The 19,269-nt window shown below is 50.1% G+C and overlaps 1 protein-coding gene across 4 annotated transcripts in view; it reads right to left on the bottom strand.

Annotated features, from left to right (window-relative positions):
• TNXB (tenascin XB) overlaps positions 1 to 19,269 on the bottom strand; it is a 70,461-nt gene that overhangs the window by 14,663 nt on the left and 36,529 nt on the right. For all 4 annotated transcript variants that reach the window (XM_070046725.1, XM_070046726.1, XM_060308894.1 and 1 more), the window contains 10 exons: positions 13,326 to 13,625; positions 11,743 to 12,030; positions 11,174 to 11,470; positions 10,339 to 10,653; positions 9,890 to 10,213; positions 9,179 to 9,499; positions 6,908 to 7,204; positions 4,869 to 5,201; positions 4,160 to 4,480; positions 2,017 to 2,349 (listed from right to left, as the gene is read on the bottom strand). In XM_070046725.1, coding sequence (XP_069902826.1) covers positions 2,017 to 2,349; positions 4,160 to 4,480; positions 4,869 to 5,201; positions 6,908 to 7,204; positions 9,179 to 9,499; positions 9,890 to 10,213; positions 10,339 to 10,653; positions 11,174 to 11,470; positions 11,743 to 12,030; positions 13,326 to 13,625 — 3,129 coding nt within the window. The remainder of the gene's footprint in view (positions 1 to 2,016; positions 2,350 to 4,159; positions 4,481 to 4,868; positions 5,202 to 6,907; positions 7,205 to 9,178; positions 9,500 to 9,889; positions 10,214 to 10,338; positions 10,654 to 11,173; positions 11,471 to 11,742; positions 12,031 to 13,325; positions 13,626 to 19,269) is intronic.

Below are 19,269 nucleotides of genomic sequence, written 5' to 3'. Positions count from 1 at the left end.
AGGTCTCCTCAGTCCTCAGTTCAGCATATAAAGTGGTGTATTACAAAATTAAAATAATAAGGAACAGGATGTGTCCACAGTAGCTCTAACTCTTATTCTTTCTGCTCCCTATATCGGCCTTCCTGTCACCTTACCCTCATCCGCCCTGCCCTCACCCCCTACCTACCAGCACCCCTCCTAGGACACAGGCTCACATGGCCACTGTGCTCTGGGCCTCCCTCCACTGGGGTCTCGTTGGCATCTTACTGCCTTTGGCTAATGTCTTGCCTCCCAAACAGCTCAGAACCCCTGCCCCACATCTCCAGTCAGAAACCTGGAGTCTTCCTGGATCTGTTCCTGTCCCCAGCTGCCATCAGACTCAGAGCGTCCAATTCTCTCTCCCAAGTTCCTCCTGTGTCTCCTCACTCCCCACACCTGCAGCCCCACCGTCCCTGTCTGGGCCGCCCTTACCTGTCACCTGGGTTATCACCCCCCCATGGGTCTCTCTGCCTCCCTCCTCCATCTGTTCTTCACAGGAAGCCAGAATGAGCCTTTAGATGCACATCTGATGGGGTCAGTCTCAGCTTAAAACTGTGCAGCAACCCTCTTTATCCCCTGGAGAAACCCCTGGCTTCCTGAACTCTCCACCCCTATCTCTTCCTACCTCTCCACCCCCATCGCAAGACTATCTCCCCCACTCAGAGGATTTTGCACAAAATCCCCTCATGTGCCGTGATGTTCCTAGTTTCCAGGCTTTGTACCAGCTGTGATGTTGATCTGATGCACCCTTCATCTTATCTCTAGGTGTCACCAAGCAACGCCTGCCCGACCTCAGGTCTCAGCTGTCCCGTGGGAACCCGTGGGCAGGCAGGTGGGCGTAGGCATCGCTGCCCAGTCTTGGTCTGGCCACGGGGCTTCCTGTCATATACACATCCTCCTTTGCTCCATTTGCTGGTTCACAGCCTGTCTGTGAGCCCCAAAGGTTAAGAACTGGTTTCTCCGCCGTATCCAAGGTTTCTCTCAGTGAACTTCCTCAGTACTTGGCTCAGGCCACCCACATCTTTGTTGAACCATAGGCGTCATAAGTCTGTTAATACCCAAACGATGAGGCTAGGGGGCGTTTCAGTCAAGACACTGCATTCTGAGCATGCTCTGTCTTCCTCCACAGCCTCCAGTCAACTACACAGAGGCTGAGCCTCTGAGAGGACTCAGGGATGCAAGTATGATTCGTTCAATAGATTCTAAGAAAGTGTCCAGTTCCTTTGCTGTGAGGAGTTTTAGCAGTGTGGACCAGCAGCATCAGCATCATGGAGGATTTTATTTGCTTTTTTTTTTTTTTTTTTTTTTGCGGTACGTGGGCCTCTCACTGTTGTGGCCTCTCCCGTTGCGAAGCACAGGCTCCGGATGCGCAGGCTCGGCAGCCACGGCTCACAGGCCCAGCCGCTCCGCGGCATGCGGGATCCTCCCGGACCAGGGCACGAACCCGTGTCCCCTGCATCGGCAGGCGGACTCTCAACCACTGCGCCACCAGGGAAGCCCCTATTTGCTTTTTTTTTTTGGCTGCATCAGGTCTTAGCTCTGGCACGTGGGATCTTGTTGTGGCATGTGGCATCTTTCATTGTGGCACATGGGCTTCTCTCTCTAGTTGTGGTGCATGGCCTCAGTAGTTGTGGCATGCGAGCTCTCTAGTTGTGGCTCGTGTGCTCGGTAGTTGCAGCGCATGGGCTTAGTTGCCCTGTGGCATGTGGGATCTTAGTTCCCCGACCAGGGATTGAACCTGCGCCCCTTGCATTGGAAGACAGATTCTTAACCACCAGACCACCAAGGAAGTCCCTCATGGAAGATTTTAGAAATGCAGAATCTCTGGCCCCAGCCCAAATCTGAATCTGCCCTTTAACAAGATCCCCAGGCCATCTGATGTCCTAAAGAAGAAGTGCTGTCTAGAATATTTATGTTTTCACAAAGATGGTAATAAAGGGAAACTCTTCCAGGACCTGGCTTCCCCACCCTGCATCCCACTCCCCCAAATTCACTTACCAGTCATGCCCACGGTGGACACGGGGCCCACACGCCGCCCCCCGTGCAGGCCATACAGGTGCATCTTGTACCTGCTCCCGGGCTCCAGGCCCTCAATGGTCACCTCACTCTCTTCGCCACCGACACGCACCACCTGGGGCCGCCCATCCTTATCCTTGTACTGGACGGTGAAGGAGTTGAAGCGGCCCTGGGGGACGGTCCAGGAGAGGCTCAGCGAGTCCGGGGAGGATCCTGTCACCGTCAGTTCCCCCAGGAGAGGCTCTTTGGGGGGCTCCGGGGCCTCTGTGCTGGGTTCTGTGGGGCTGGGGGTCTCCTCCACAACCTCCTGGAGGGCTGAGAAGAGAGATTGGGGGCAGAGGCTTAGATGGTGACTTGCCCTGATTGCATCCAGCAGGGTACTCCTCAGGCTGCAGGGCCGGAGGCTGGCTCAGCCTCTGGGTGCGCCATTTGGTGACTGCATGCTAGAGAGACTGCGACGGGCTTGACTCCATCTCATACTGGCTGGCAGGCACCATGAACCTTCAGAAGGCAATTCGGACATACACGTCAGGAGCCCAAATACTGCTCATTTCCTTCGACCCAATAATCTCATTTCTGGGCAGCTATCCTAAGAAAATTATTAAAAAGCAGGAGAAGTTGTATCACAGGAGTTCATTTTGGGATTAGTCATGACAGCGAGATGTGTCAGGGCCCCAGAGGAGCCGCAGAAGCAGATTAATTTCGTTAGGGCACTCTCACCACAAGGCGTCCAATAACCATTCAAATGATGATTACTGCAGGCTGTGCGGCCACAGAGTAAATGCTCTCAGTGTAACGTGCGTACGAAAAAAGGAAGAGCCAAGAATTACATGAACATTCTGCCACCTTAAAACATGAGCGGCATGGAAAATGCAGAAAGAGAGGATGTGTTACGTACATTGTTATGAATGGTGGTTCTTGGGTCAGAAGGTGGTCCGGTAAGAGATTTTTTTCCCTACTTTCCAAACTTTCCATCATGTTGCTATATTCTTTTCACAGAAAAATACAGACTTAAAAAGAAATCCTGAGTTATAAAAATTAGTAAGTCGGTGGAGGATGTGGATGGGGACATGGGTCCCTCTGTACTTCGCATGTGCTTGTGATTTGCATGATAGAGGGTTCCTCTGTCTGGAGTATCTTCAGGAGAGGAGAGTGAACCTCCCAGAGGCAGCGACGCCCCCAGCAAAAGACTGACTCAAAGAGGGGCTGTGTTCTTCCACATGCAGAGGAACTCTGGTGAAAAACTGTCACAAGGCATAAGAATCTGGCTGACAGTGACTTAGAGAAGCCAGCCTGACTGCAATTTTGGAATTTAATTCACCTTGTGATTTTTTTCTCCTAATTTCTTAGAGACTAGAAATTGTAACTTTTTCATAATCAGAAATAAGTTGCAAGAATGATGAGGGGGAAAGACAGAAGGAATACAAGAGAGGAGAAGACATTTTGAAAAAATTTTTTTCCTGATTATAAAAGAAACGCTTGTCATTTAAGAAAATGTAAAGGACACATAATGGAATAAAACAGAAACAAAAGTCCTGGGACATTCTATCCTGTCTCACAAACCATGCATCCCACGGGCGTTTCCTTCCAGTTGTCTTACCACGCAAGTTATTTTCAGGTGGTTGTGATTAGCCTCCTTACAAAAATTTTAAACTCTTTCTTCATTGTAATAATATAAAGTAATTGTCTTATGCTGAAACATTTCAATGATGCCATAGTAGGTCATTTTAGAGATGTTGTTTAATTACTTAATCATCTCAATGTGGTTCGATGTTGGGTTGTTTTTTCTTCCTTTTTTTTTTGTTTATAACAAAGAATGCTGTGATTTGTATTTAAGATGGAAAGAAAAGAAAACTCTAGTAACGTCACGCTTGCTCTGTGCCTGACACATTTCACCCTTGGAGGGAGCCAGTGACTGACCATCAGAGGAGGCCACATTACTGTGAACAAGGAGGCTGTAGGTTGGCAAAGGCCAGGGCACTACACACGGGTCATGGCCCAGGGCCATGGAGGGAGGACATAAAAGGGGACCAAAGGCTGGTGAAAGAGCAGAACAGTCAACCAGCTCACCCATGAGGAAAAGGTAGCTCTCCCCCAAGACCGCCTGAGCCCCACCCTCACTCACCGGTCACGCCCACGGTGGACACGGGGCCCACACGCCGCCCCCCGTGCAGGCCGTACAGGTGCATCTTGTACTTGCGCCCGGGCTCCAGGCCCCCAGCGGTCACCTCACTCTCCTCGCCCCCGACACGCACCACCTGGGGCCCGTCCCGGCCCTTGTACTGGATGGTGAAGGAGTCGAAGTGGCCCTGGGGGACGGTCCAGGAGAGGCTCAGCGAGTCCGGGGAGGATCCTGTCACCGTCAGCTCCCCCAGGAGGGGCTCCTCGGGGGCCTCCGAGGCCTCTGTGCTGGGTTCTGTGGGGCTGGGGGTGTCTTCCTCTGCAGCTGAGAAGGAGAGACACAGAGAGGGTGAGGCAGGGTCCCAGGTGATGTCCTTGGGTCTCCTCCCAAGCCTCGGCCCCGGCTCCAGGCCCTGAAGTCAGTTCAGAGAAGCCCGTCCTTGGGGCTGGGTGGTCCTGCTTAGCTGACATCTCATAAACATGCCTGGAGCCTCCAGGGTCAGCTGTGGGGGACCAGGGCAGCCACCAGCATGGCTCACAGAGGCCCTTCCCTGCCCAGGGGGACACACTGGTCCTCAGGGAGCCTGGAGGAGGCACACAGGGCACCATGGCTCAGCCTCGAGTAGAGGGGCCTCCTGCACCCCTCACCCATCACCTGAGAGAGGGTGATCTTCCCACGAGGTCCCACCCTGGGGCTTCCACCATCCACTCACTTGTCACCCCGATGACAGAGACGGGGCCCATGCGCTGGCTGTCATGGAAGCCGTACAGGTTCATCTTGTACTTGTGGTCTGGCTCCAGGCCCGAGATGGTGACCCCGTCCTGGTGCCCTGGCACCCTCACTACCTTGGGCTGCCCGTCCCCATTCTTGTACTGGATCAGGAAGTGGTCAAACTGGCCCTCGGGGATGGTCCAGGAGAGGCTCAGGGATTCGGGGGTGGCGCCTGTCACTGTCAGCTCCCCCAGGTGCGGCTTGATGGGAGGCTTGGGGGCTGTGGTGGGCAGGTCTGTTGGGGCTGCGGTCATTTCTTGGTCTTTTTCTGAGTCTGGATCAAGAGACAAAGAGAATGGGTGGACATGCTTTGTGGGTTCCCTCCTAACAGGGGATGGATTTCTCCCAGACACACCAGGGACCCTGCAGCCTGGAAGCCAGTGCTCCAGGATTAAGACATCATTTCCAGGACTTCCCTGGTGGCACAGTGGTTAAGAATCCGCCTGCCAATGCAGGGGACACGGGTTCGAGCCCTGGTCCGGGAAGATCCCACATGCCACGGAGCAACTAAGCCCGTGCGCCACAACTATTGTGCCTGCACTCTACACCCCGCGAGCCACAACTACTGAGCCTGTGTGCCACAACTACTGAAGCGTGCGTGCCTAGAGCCCGTGCTCCTCAACAAGAGAAGCCACCGCAATGAGAAGCCCGCGCACCACAACAAAGAGTAGCCCCCGCTCGCCGCCACTAGAGAAAGCCCTCGCACAGAAACGAAGACCCAACGCAGCCAAATAAATACATTTACTCACTAAAAAAAAAAAAAGACATCATTTCCCTGGTTTGAATGTTCACTTTCTAGCAGACAGAGCACACACTTGTGGAGATGTCAAGATGGTAGGGTGGGACCCCTATGACCTCAACATGTGCAGCATGGAACCTGTAGGAGCTGCTGAGTAAATTCATTTAGTGGGAAGGGACTAATGCTTTGTAATAGCGCCACACCTAACCGAAACGTCACATCAGGAGGTACATGTGCTCAGGTTCGTATTTTCCTTTAATACCTCCTCTGGTTTAGAAGTCTTTTCTGAGCATTTGAGAAACTAATTTAGATTTCACAGTTGAGGGCAAAGAGATGAGACCACATGAGATCATCTTTGTAGATGGGTTGCTTTTGGACCTTGTATTAATTCTCTTGCCATCTTACAGCAGGGATGACCCATCACGCCCACAGATTTTTTTTGTCTTTTCTGTTCTGCACAGGGTTTTATTCTGCCTTAATAGCTGAATTACAAAATCATCGTGTTTCATAACTCCATTGTGTTTGGGAACCAGGTTTTAAGCATGTAGAGGGTAACAGCTACAAAAGAGCTTAACGAAAGCAACCAACAGCCATGTCAGGGAGTAATTAATGAAGAGAAAATGCCTTGTTAAGTTGCACATATGACTAATATTCACTATTGAAGTAATAGTATCCATGTTAGCAGGATCCCATGTTGACACAGCATACATGGGTATCAGTTTGGGGGTTGGGGAACAAATACAATTGTACCCACTGAAATCAATGATAATTATAAGAATTCACCCCAAGGGTTTTCAAGAACTAATCTTCTTCCTCAGAAGGAGGGAGGCTGTAGTTACCAAACGTTGTGTGTGAGACAAGCCACATTCATGCCCACCCTGCCAGACAGGTGTGGTTATTCCTTCTGTGTGGATAAGGATAGGGAGGCACAGAGAGGTTGAGTGACTCCCTCGAGGTCACACAGCTCTAATGGGCTGAGGCTAGGGCCAGCCCCAGGTCTGCCTGAGTCTGTGCTATTTCTCTGGCACACTGCCTCTTTGAGGACTCAAGAAGCCCACGTGTAAAGGGTGAGACAGCTAAGGTGACACCAAAGGCTTGGAGTGCAGACAGGCACAGAACTGCTCCCAGTAGCCTGGGAGGCTCAGTCTCAAAAACAGTGGGAGAAAAACACCTGGATACTGGCAATAAAAGGGAAACTGAGTCCAGCTCAGGGCAGGGCCAGTGTCCTATTGTACACTCACCAGTTAAACCGACAGTGGAGACGGGGCCCACGCGCTGGCCGCTGTGGAAGCCGTACAGGTTCATCTTGTACTTGTGGTCTGGCTCCAGGCCCGAGATGGTGACCCCGTCCTGGTGCCCCGGCACCCTCACCGCCTTGGGCTGCCCATCCCCGTTCTTGTACTGGACCAGGAAGTGGTCAAACTGGCCCTCGGGGACGTTCCAGAAGAGGCTCAGGGAGTCAGGGGTGGCGTCCGTCACAGTCAGTTCTCCCAGCTGTGGCTTCAAAGGGGGGCTGGCAGGGGGCTCCTCTTTAGGGGCTGGGAAGAGATGCAAACAGAATCGTTCCTGTTGCTGGAAGGAACTGTTGAGGCCCTGCTCTCCTGGATTCAGGCCCGAAGGTGGGCCAGCTCTGTGGGCCTGACTTAAGATGCATTTCTGCTATGAGCATCAAAAGCTCTTTGTGGCCTCCTTATGGTCCATCAAATGTGCCAGGCAGCTTATTGCCTCAAGGCGTTTGCACTGACTGTTCCCTCTTCCTGAATGTTCTTTCCCCAGATGTCTGCATGGCTCATGTTCACACTTCCTTTCATTCAAATGTCACCATCCCTTTAGGGCCTTCCCTGACCACCCTATTTAAAATCCCAATTCTCCCAATTTCATCCTATCTTTCTTACTTGGACCTGATTCCAACAACAAATTGCAAAATAACAATTATGACACAATCAGGAAACTGTAGCACTATCTGGATATCTGATTTTTAAAGGTACAACCATTGTATCATGGTTATTTCTAAACAGTCTTTTTGAAAAGAGCAGTACACTTAAATATGTAATAACGGGGACTTCCCTGGTGGCGCAGTGGTTGAGAATCCACCTGCCAATGCAGGGGACACAGGTTCGATCCCTGGTCCGGGAAGATTCCACATGCCGCGGAGCAACTAAGCCCCTGTGACACAACTACTGACCTCGTGTGCCACAACTACTGAAGCCCATGCGCCTAGGGTCCCTGCTCTGCAACAAGAGAAGCCACCGCAATGAGAAGCCCGTGCAGCACAACGAAGCCCGCTCGCTGCAACTAGAGAAAGCCCACGTGCAGCAGCGAAGACCCAACGCAGCCAAAAAAAAAAAAATGTAATGATGAAGTAAAGAGTGTATGGAATAAGTTTAAAAATATTGCAGCAGTATATCCATACAATGGAATATTATTTGGCTATAAAGGAATGAAGTACTGCTACATGCTACAACATGGATCAACCTCAAAAATGTGCTTGGTGGACTTCCCTGGTGGCGCAGTGGCTGGGAGTCCGCCTGCCGATGCAGGGGACACGGGTTCGTGCCCCGGTCCGGGAGGATCCCACGTGCCGCGGAGCGGCTGGGTCCGTGAGCCATGGCCGCTGAGCCTGCGCGTCCGGAGCCTGTGCTCCGCAACGGGAGAGGCCACAGCAGTGAGAGGCCCGCGTACCGCAAAAAAAACAAAAAAAAAACCCCAAAAAACAAACCGAAAAAACCGTGCTTGGTAAAAGAAGCCAGACACAAAAGAACACGTATTGTATGATTCTAGTTACATGATGCGTCCAGAAAAGGCAAATCTACAGAGACGAAAAGTAGATTAGCGGGACCGGAACTGGGCGTGGGAATGGGTCTGGGCACCAGGTTTCTTCTTGAGGTGATGGGAAAGTTCTAAAATTAGTAAGTGATGCTGGTTGTACAACTCTGTAAATACACTAAAATTGGTAAGTTGTATACTTAAAACAGGTGAATTTTATGGTATGTAAATTATACCTCAATAAAGCTGTTAATAAAGAAAACATGCTAGTCGGGGAGCGTGGGAAGTGAGTGGGGTCTGGATGAGCTAGACTGGCCAGGGGTTGAGTTTTGGTTGAAGTGGGGTGATTGACATATGGGAGTTCATTATGCTATTCTTTCTCTTTGGGTATATGTTTGAAATTTTATGTAATAAATACTTGTTGAGAATTAGCATTTCATGGCATTTGTCCCAACACCCAAAAAGAGCTCTTTTCAGAGTTCCCAGGGAAAGCAGAGAGCCACAAACAGGTCAGTGCATGGCTGACTTGGAGGCCTCAGTCCCCAACGGCCTCTCTCAAATGGGCAAAGCACTTCCCTGGAGCTCGTTCTTCCTGCCCCCAGATCACACCTGTCCTGAGGTGTTGAATGGACAATGGTGGGCTAGAGGTTCAGGAGTTTTAGGGTCCTGGGTCTTCAGTGGAAGACGCTCAAGAGGCTCTACTATCAGACCTTTCCTGAGACCTCATCCCGAGGGCCCTCACTCACCGGTCACGCCCACGGTGGACACGGGGCCCACACGCCGCCCCCCGTGCAGGCCGTACAGGTGCATCTTGTACTTGCGCCCGGGCTCCAGGCCCCCAGCGGTCACCTCACTCTCCTCGCCCCCGACACGCACCACCTGGGGCCCGTCCCGGCCCTTGTACTGGATGGTGAAGGAGTCGAAGTGGCCCTGGGGGACGGTCCAGGAGAGGCTCAGCGAGTCCGGGGAGGATCCTGTCACCGTCAGCTCCCCCAGGAGGGGCTCCTCGGGGGCCTCCGAGGCCTCTGTGCTGGGTTCTGTGGAGCTGGGGGTGTCTTCCTCTGCAGCTGAGAAGGAGAGACACAGAGAGGGTGAGGCAGGGTCCCAGGTGATGTCCTTGGGTCTCCCCCCAAGGCTTGGCCCCAGCTCCGGGCCCTGAAGTCAGTTCAGAGAAGCCCGTCCTTGGGGCTGGGTGGTCCTGTTCAGCTGACATCTCATAAACATGCCTGGAGCCTCCGGGGTCAGCTGTGAGGGACCAGGGCAGCCACCAGCATGGCTCACAGAGGCCCTTCCCTGCCCAGGGGGACACACTGGTCCTCAGGGAGCCTGGAGGAGGCACACAGGGCACCATGGCTCAGCCTCGAGTAGAAGGGCCTCCTGCACCCCACTCACCCATCACCTGAGAGAGGGTGATCCTCCCACGAGGTCCCACCCTGGGGCTTCCACCATCCACTCACTTGTCACCCCGATGACAGAGACGGGGCCCATGCGCTGGCTGTCATGGAAGCCGTACAGGTTCATCTTGTACTTGTGGTCTGGCTCCAGGCCCGAGATGGTAACCTCGTCCTCGTACCCTGGCACCCTCACAGCCTTGGGCTGTCCGTCCCCGTTCTTGTACTGGATCAGGAAGTGGTCAAACTGGCCCTCGGGGATGGTCCAGGAGAGGCTCAGGGATTCGGGGGTGGCGTCTGTCACTGCCAGCTCCCCCAGGCGAGGCGTGACGTGAGGCTCAGGGGTGGTAGAGGGAGATTCTGAAGGTTCATTCTCTTCCTCATTTGGGGCTGAACACAGACATGGAGAGAGAAGGACCTGAGAGAGGGGCACGGTGTCCACGGGGACTCTGCCCTCCTCCGGGCCCTCACAGCCACCTGGAAGGAAGCCGAGTGGGCAGAGTTCTTTTGCTCACCTGTCAGGGCCTCGACGTGCACAGGACCCACACGCTGCCCATCGTGGAGACCGTACAGGCTCACCAGGTATCTGTGGTCGGATTCCAGGCCAGAGAGGGTGATGATATTCTGGTTGCCCCCTAAATGGACTACTTGGAGCTTCCCCTCCTCGTCTGTGTACTGGACCTCAAAGGAGTCAAATTCTCCCTCAGTCACGGTCCAGGAGAGATGCAGGGTGTGTGGGGTGCCCTCCTCCACAGTCACCTCCCCGAGACGGGGCTCAGATGCTGGAGGGCTGGGGGCCTCAGTCTCAGCTTCGACTTCTTCCCTGGGGGCTGGTTCAGAGAGACAGGTAGAGATGGGTGACTGGTTTGTCACTGCACCAAGACTCTCCAAGAGGATGGAAGGAGGGGAGGAGGTGAAGACAAGAGGTCAGTAATAAAAAGGACCAACTACTGATACACACTGATGAATTTCAAAAGCATTATGTTAAGTGTAAGAAAACCACAAAAAACTGTGTACTGTATGATTCTGTTAAAGGAAAAGCTTAAAAAGGAAAAACTATAATGATAGAAAGCAATTAGTGACTGTCAGAAGCTGGGGGTGGGGAAACTGACTGCAAATGAGCATAGGGAAACTTCTGGAGTCAATGTTTTATATGTTTGTTGTGGTAATGGTTTCACTGAATTATGAGCTTAACATGGGTGAATTTTATTGTATGTAAATTATGCCTCTATGAAGCTGATCCCTTCCCCCAAAAGAAGGAGTATAGGAAGCTCTGAACTCGTGTGTCTCCACCAGACCAGGAGAGCCAGGCGGGCAGGAGGCACAGTGTGTTCCCCCAGCTGCACTCACCGGTCATGGCGACGGTGGAGATGGGACCCACACGCTTGCCCTTGTATAGCCCGTAGAGCAGCAGCTTGTACCTGCGGGCAGGGTCCAGGCCTGAGACACTGACCTCCCTGAGGCTGCCCTCCACGGGCACCACCTGGGGTTGCCCATCTCTGTCCTTATACTGGACCACAAAGGAGTCAAACTGGCCCTCAGGGACCGTCCACGAGAGGCCCACGGAGTCTGATGTCACGCTGGTCACCTGCAGCTCCTCCCCCAGACGTGGTTTTGTTCCAGCCTCGTCCACAGCTCTCCGGGTCTCTGAGATGGAAACACAGAGAGGAAATGGTTGCGTTGTTTCTTGAAGGCTGGGTGATGCTGAAGGGAAGGACTGAGAGGTCTAAAGACAGGGCTGTGCGATGGCTGCAACCTGCAGGGCTGGATCTTCCGGCTTGTGCAAGGAGAGGGGGCACTGGATCCCAGCCACAACAGCTGGAGCCAAACAACACCGTGATGGCAGCCACCGTAACTGACCACAGGACCTTCCCCTGGCCTCCAGATCAGAGATGCCCCCCTGCAGGGGCTGCCCTCACCTGTGGTGCCCTCGGCGGTGAGGGGGCCACGGCGCCTCTTGCCCAGGAGGCCGTAGAGGAGGAATCTGTACTTGCGGCTGGCGTCCAGAGGGCCGATGGTGACTGAGCGCTCGTGGCCCTCTGCAGGCACCACCCGGGGCCCGTCCCTGTCCTTGAACTGGACCACAAAGGAGTCAAAGTGGCCCTCGGGGACTGTCCAGGAGAGGCGCAGTGAGTCTGGGGTGGGGTCTGTCACCCACAGCTCCCCGAGGCGGGGTGGGGCTCCTGGGCTGGTGTCACCTCGAGCAACTGACAGAGAGGAAAGGTTCTTGTGTTTATTTTTTTTTTCCAAAACGACTCCTTGACTGCCTCCCACTGGAGAATGGAAAAACCCAGAACTGCCCAAATGATCAGTGCTTCCCCCCAATATTTCCATCACCCTCCCATGCCTGCCAGCATCCCCAACTGGCCCTGCCTCTGTCCACTTAACCAGCGCAGGGAGGGGTCTTCTGTCCTGAGACATCTCTGGGAGAAGAGATTCCCTAGCTAGCTGTTTATCTTATTCCTCTTGCTGTCCAGGCTCTAAGCACCTAATAGAGACTATTTCCTTAGCAGGGTGCAGCTTATCACAGGCTTGGTCTGCTTATTTCCTTTGGCCAAGGAACCCACTCTTTGTGATCTGACTGCTCCCTGGGGAAATCCAAGGGTCCTGGGGATGTCAGAGGGGGAACAGGATCCCTGATGGGGACAGACAGCTGGTGGGGAGGTAAGGTATTACGATGGAGGTGACCCTCATAGGACCCAGTGGAGGAGTGGGGGCTGCCTATGTGTGAGGCGGGTATGGGGAGAAGAAGGGGAGCTCACACGGGAGAAGGATCTGGTATCTGCCCAAGAGGCCATCCCGAGGCCTGAGAAGGAGCTGGCCTTCTGACTTCTTGGATAGCAAGGATGCTGACGGCATTGTTATTGTGAGAGTTTTCTGGCAACAGGGAGCCCCCAGGGGCAGGGGAGTGCCTGGACCAAAACCCAAGACAGGGGCACAGCTGGGCTGGGTCTGACTGGGTCTGACTGGGCAGCCAGTCTTGGGCTCCTCTGGGCCCCAGTTTCTGAAGCTCCAGGAAGAGGGCAGAGGAGGAAAGGGGTCCCTCTGGGGAGGAAGATATGGGACCCAGTGTGTCTGGGCCAGTAGGTGGGAAACTGGGTGAGAGTCAGAGGGAAGACTCCTCAGGAGGTGATGGCTACACAGGGCTGAGGACTCACAGGCCAAGGGAGGTGGAACGGCTCCTGGCTCCCTCCCCCGTATCTAGCCCTGCTGTTTCTCCTGTTGCACCTTCCAGGAAGGGGTCTGAAGGAGGCTCCCCCGTTCAATAGAAGTAGGAATTATGAGAAGAGGGGAAAAGTCAGCAGGGGAAACTGATCCAGGAACTGGCCCCATTTTCCTGGTTCTCATCTGCCTGGGATCGGGGCAGGCAATGTGGCTTTTCAAATAAAACGGAAGAGGTGGATGAAGCGGAGACCCGGCGGAAGGGAGAGGTGATAGGGCAGCATGAGGAAGGGCAGCAGGGCTGGGGCCTCAGGCTCAGCTTCGTGGGGGTCCCTCTCACCTGTCTTTGCCTCCACAGAGACTGGGCTGTGGCGTTTCCCGTCCTGGATCCCAAAGAGCAGGAACTTGTACTTCCTGTCGGGCTCCAGGTCGGCGATGGTGACCTCACGCTGGTCTGCAGCCACAGGCACCGCCTGGGGCTGCCTGTCCCTGTCCTTGTACTGGACCACGAAGGAGTCAAATTCACCCTCGGGGACTGTCCAGGAGAGGCCCACGGAGTCCGGGGTCACGTCCGTCACTGTCAGCTCCCGCAGACGTGGCTCAAGGGGGCGCTCTGTGCCCGGGGCTGGAGAGAGCGGAGCTAGGATCCAGGAGGACAAAGAACATGGCTGAGACCTCTGGCGGGAGAAATCCCCCCTCACAGGGCTGCTGGGCTCCGAGGGCCTTAGAGGGCTTTGAACTGAGATGGGAAACAGTTACATCTCTTTTGCACTGATCTCTAAGTGAAATGTAGCATTTCTTTCAATGATGAATATAGGAAACCAACCACAGTGGTACTAGCAGTAATTGTAACCCTGTCACCAATAGAAATCACAGAGATTGTCACATCACCTTAAAATTACTGCAGAAACTTCAAAATACCCTTTACAGAGATTGGTTCAAGATGGCGGAATAGAAGGACGTGAGCTCACTCCCTCTTGCAAGAGCACCGGAGTCACAACTAACTGCTGAACAATCATTGACAGGAAGACACTGGAACTCACCAAAAAAGATACCCCACATCCAAAGACAAAGGAGAAGCCACAATGAGATGGTAGAGGGGCGCAATCACAATAAAATCAAATCCCATTAACTGCTAGGTGGGTGACTCACAGACTGGAGAACACTTATACCACAGAAGTCCACCTACTGGAGTGAAGGTTCTGAGCCCCACGTCAGGCTTCCCAAACTGGGGGTCGGGCAATGGGAGGAGGAATTCCCAGAGAATCAGACTTTGAAGGCTAGTGGGATTTGATTGCAGGACTTCGACAGGACTGGGGGAAACAGCGACTCCACTCTTGGAGGGCACATACAAAGTAGTGCGCACATCAGAAACCAGGGGAAGGAGCAGTGAACCCAGAGGAGGCTGAAGCAGACCTACCTGCTAGTGTTGGAGGGTCTCCTGAAGAGGCCGGGGGTGGCTGTGGCTCACCATGAGGACAAGGACACTGGCAGCAGAAGTTCTGGGAAGTACTCCTTGGCATGAGCCCTCCCAGAGTCTGCCATTACGCCCACCAAAGAGCCCAGGTAGGCTCCAGTGTTGGGTCCCCTCAGGCCAAACAACCAACAGGGAAGGAACCCAGCCCCACTCATCAGCAGACAAGTGGATTAAAGTTTTACTGAGCTCTGCCCACCAGAGCAACACCCAGCTCTACCCACCACCAGTCCCTCCCATCAGGAAACTTGCACAAGCCTCTTAGATAGCCTCATCTACCAGAGGGCAGATAGCAGAAGCAAGAAGAGCTACAATCCTGCAGCCTGTGGAACAAAAACCACATTCACAGAAAGATAGACAAGACGAAAAGGCAGAGGGCTATGTACCAGATGAAGGAACAAGATAAAACACTAGAAAAACAACTAAATGAAGTGGAGATAGGCAACCTTCCAGAAAAAGAATTCAGAATAATGATAGTGAAGATGATCCAGGACTTCGGGAAAAGAATGGAGGCAAAGATGGAGAAGATGCACGAAATGTTTAACAAAGACATAGAAGAATTAAAGAACAACAAACAGAGATGAGCAATACAATAACTGAAATGAAAACTACACTAGAAGGAATCAACAGCAGGATAACTGAGGCAGAGAAAGGATAAGTGACCTGAAGACAGAATGGTGGAATTCACTGCTGCTGAACAGAATAAAGAAAAAAGAATGAAAAGAAGTGAAGACAGCCTACGAGACCTCTGGGACAACATTAAACGCAACAACATTTGCATTATAGGAGTCCCAGAAGGAGAAGAGAGAGAGAAAGGACCCAAGAAAATATTTGAAGAGATTATAGTCAAAAACTTCCCTAACATGGGAAAGGAAAGAGCCACCCAAGTCCAGGAAGCGCAGAGAATCCCATAGAGGATAAACCCAAGGAGAAACACGCCGAGACACATAGTAATCAAATTGGCAAAAACTAAAGACAAAGAAAAATTATTGAAAGCAGCAAGGGAAAAACGACAAATAACATACAAGGGAACTCCCATAAGGTTAACAGCTGATTTCTCAGCAGAAACTCTACAAGCCAGATGGGGGTGGTATGACATATTTAAAGTGATGAAAGGGAAGAACCTACAACAAAGATTACTCTACCCGGCAAGGATCTCATTCAGATTCGATGGAGCAATCAAAAGCTTTACAGACAAGCAAAAGCTAAGAGAATTCAGCACCACCAAACCAGCTCTACAACAAATGCTAAAGGAACTTCTCTAAGTGGGAAACACAAGAGAAAAAAAGGACCTACAAAAACAAACCCAAAACAATTAAGAAAATGGTCATAGGAACATACATATGTACATAGGAACATATGTACATAGGAATGTACATTACCTTACATGTGAATGGATTAACTGCTCCAACCAAAAGACACAGGCTCGCTGAATGGATACAAAAACAAGACCCATATATATGCTGTCTATAAGAGACCCACTTCAGACCTAGGGACACATACAGACTAAAAGTGAGGGGATGGAAAAAGATATTCCATGCAAATGGAAATCAAAAGAAAGCTGGAGTAGCAATACTCATATCAGATAAAATAGACTTTAAAATAAAGAATGTTACATGAGACAAGGAAGGACACTACATAATGATCAAGGGATCAATCCAAGAAGAAGATGTAACAATTATAAATATATATGCACCCAACATAGGAGCACCTCAATACATAAGGCAACTGCTAACAGCTGTAAAAGAGGAAATCGACAGTAACACAATAATAGTGGGGGACTTTAACACCTCACTTACACCAATGGACAGATCATCCACACAGAAAATTAATAAGGAAACACAAGCTTTAAATGGCACAATAGACCAGATAGATTTAATTGATATTTATAGGACATTCCATCCAAAAACAGCAGATTACACTTTCTTCTCAAGTGCACACGGAACCTTCTCCAGTATACATCACATCTTGGGTCACAAATCAAGCCTCAGTAAATTTAAGAAAACTGATCTCATATCAAGCATTTTTTTTTTTTTTTTTTTTTTTTTTTGCGGCATGCGGGCCTCTCACTGCTGTGGCCTCTCCCGTTGCGGAGCACAGGCTCCGGACGCACAGGCTCAGCGGCCATGGCTCATGGGCCCAGCCACTCCGCGGCATGTGGGATCTTCCCAGACTGGGGCACGAACCCGGTGCCCCGGGTTCATGCTTGATATGGGAGGCCCCATATCAAGCATTTTTTCTGACCACAACACTATGAGATTAGAAATCAATTACAGGGAAAAAAATTTTAAAAACACAAACACATGGAGGCTAAACAATACGTTACTAAATAACCAAGAGATCACTGAAGAAATCAAAGAAGAAATCAAAAAAAACCTAGAGACAAATGACAATGAAAACATGACTATCCAAAACCTAAGGGATGCAGCAAAAGCAGTTCTAAGAGGGAAGTTTATAGCAATAAAAGCCTACCTCAAGAAACAAGAAAAATCTCAAATAAAAACTCTAACCTTACACCTGAAGGAACTAGAGAAAGAACAAACAAAGCCCAAAGTTAGTAGAAGGAAAGAAATCATAAAGATCAGAGCAGAAATAAATGAAATAGAAACAAAGAAAACAATAGCAAAGATCAATAAAACTAAAAGATGGTTCTTTGAGAAGATAAACAAATTGATAAACCATTAGCCAGACTCATCAAGAAAAAGAGGGAAACTACTAGAGAAGGGACTTGAGGATATGGGGAGGGGGAAGGGTAAACTGTGACAAAGTGAGAGAGTGGCATGGACATATATACACTACCAAACATAAAATAGATAGCTAGTGGGAAGCAGCCGCATAGCACAGGGAGATCAGCTAGGTGGTTTGTGACCACCTAGAGGGGTGGGATGGGGGGGGGGGAGATGAAAGAGGGAAAAGATATGGGAACATATGTATATGTATAACTGATTCACTTTGTTATAAAGCAGAAACTAACATACCATTGTAAAACAATTATACTCCAATAAAGATGTTAAAAAAAACAAAATAAAATATGACACAAATGAACTTATCTATGAAACAGAAAGAGAATCAGGGACATACAGAATAGACTGGTGGGACTTCCCTGGTGGCACAGTGGTTGAGAATCTGCCTGCCAATGCAGGGGACACGGGTTTGATCCCTGGTCCAGGAAGATCCCACATGCCATGGAGCAACTAAGCCCATGCACCACAACTACTGAGCCTGCGCTCTAGAGCCTGCGTGCCACAACTACTGAAGCTCGCATGCCTAGAGCCCATGCTCCGCAACAAGAGAATCCACCACAGTGAGAAGCCCGTGCACTGCAACAAGAGTAGTCCCTGCTCACGGCAACTGGAGAAAGCCCGCGCGCAGCAACAAAAACCCAACCCAGTCAAAAATAAATAAAATTAAATATTTAAAAAAAAAGAAAAAGAGGGAGAGGACTCAAATCAATAAAATTAGAAATGAAAAAGGAGAAGTTACAACAGACACTGCAGAAATACAAAGCATCCTAAGAGACTACTACAAGCAACTCTATGCCAATAAAATGGACAACCTGGAAGAAATGGACAAATTCTTAGAAAGGTATAACCTTCCAAGACTGAACCAGGAAGAAATAGAAAATATGAACTGACCAATCACAAGTAATGAAATTGAAACTGTGATTAAAAATCTTATAACAAACAAAAGTCCAGGACCAGATGGCTTCACATGTGAATTCTATCAAACATTTAGAGAAGAGCTAACACCCACCCTTCTCAAACTCTTCCAAAAGTTGCAGAGGAAGGAACACTCCCAAACTCATTCTATGAGGCCACCATCACCCTGATACCAAAACCAGACAAAGATGCTACAAAAAGAAAATTACAGACCAATATCACTGATGAATACAGATGCAAAAATCCTCAACAAAATACTAGCAAACAGAATCCAACAACACATTAAAAGGATCATACACCATGATCAAGTGGGATTTATCCCAGGGATGCAAGGATTCTTCAACATATGCAAATCAATCAATGTGATACATCGTATTAACAAACTGAAGAATAAAAACCATATGATCATCTCAATAGATGCAGAAAAAGCTTTTGACAAAATTCAACACCCATTTATGATAAAAACTCTCCAGAAAGTGAACATAGAGGTAACCTACCTCAACATAATAAAGGCCATATACGACAAACCCACAGCAAACATTCTCAATGGTGAAAAACTGAAAGCGTTTCCTCTAAGATCAGGAACAAGACAAGGATGTCCACTCTCACCACTATTATTCAACATAGTTTTTGAAGTCCTAGCCATGGCAATCAGAGAAGAAAAAGACATAAAAGGAATACACATTGGAAAAGAAGAAGTAAAACTGTCACTGTTTGCAGATGACATGATACTATACATAGAGAATCCTAAAGATGCCACCAGAAATCTACTAGAGCTAATAAATGAATTTGGTAAAGATGCAGGATACAAAATTAATGCACAGAAATCTCTTGCATTCGATACACTAATGATGAAAAATCTGAAAGAGAAATTAAGGAAACACTCCCATTTACCACTGTAACAAAAAGAATAAGACACCTAGGAATAAACCTACCTAGGGAGACAAAAGACCTGTATGCAGAAGACTATAAGACACTGATGAAATAAATTAAAGATAATACAAACAGATGGAGAGATATACCATGTTATTGGATTGGAAGAATCAATATTGTGAAAATGACTATACTACCAAAGCAATCTACAGATTCAGTGAAATCCCTATCAAATTACCAAAGGCATTTTTACAGAACTAGAACAAAAAAATCTTAAA

Source organism: Globicephala melas, chromosome 11 (assembly GCF_963455315.2).
Source record: "Globicephala melas chromosome 11, mGloMel1.2, whole genome shotgun sequence".
Lineage (NCBI taxonomy): Eukaryota > Metazoa > Chordata > Mammalia > Artiodactyla > Delphinidae > Globicephala > Globicephala melas.
This window is presented reverse-complemented; position numbering and strand designations above follow the sequence as displayed.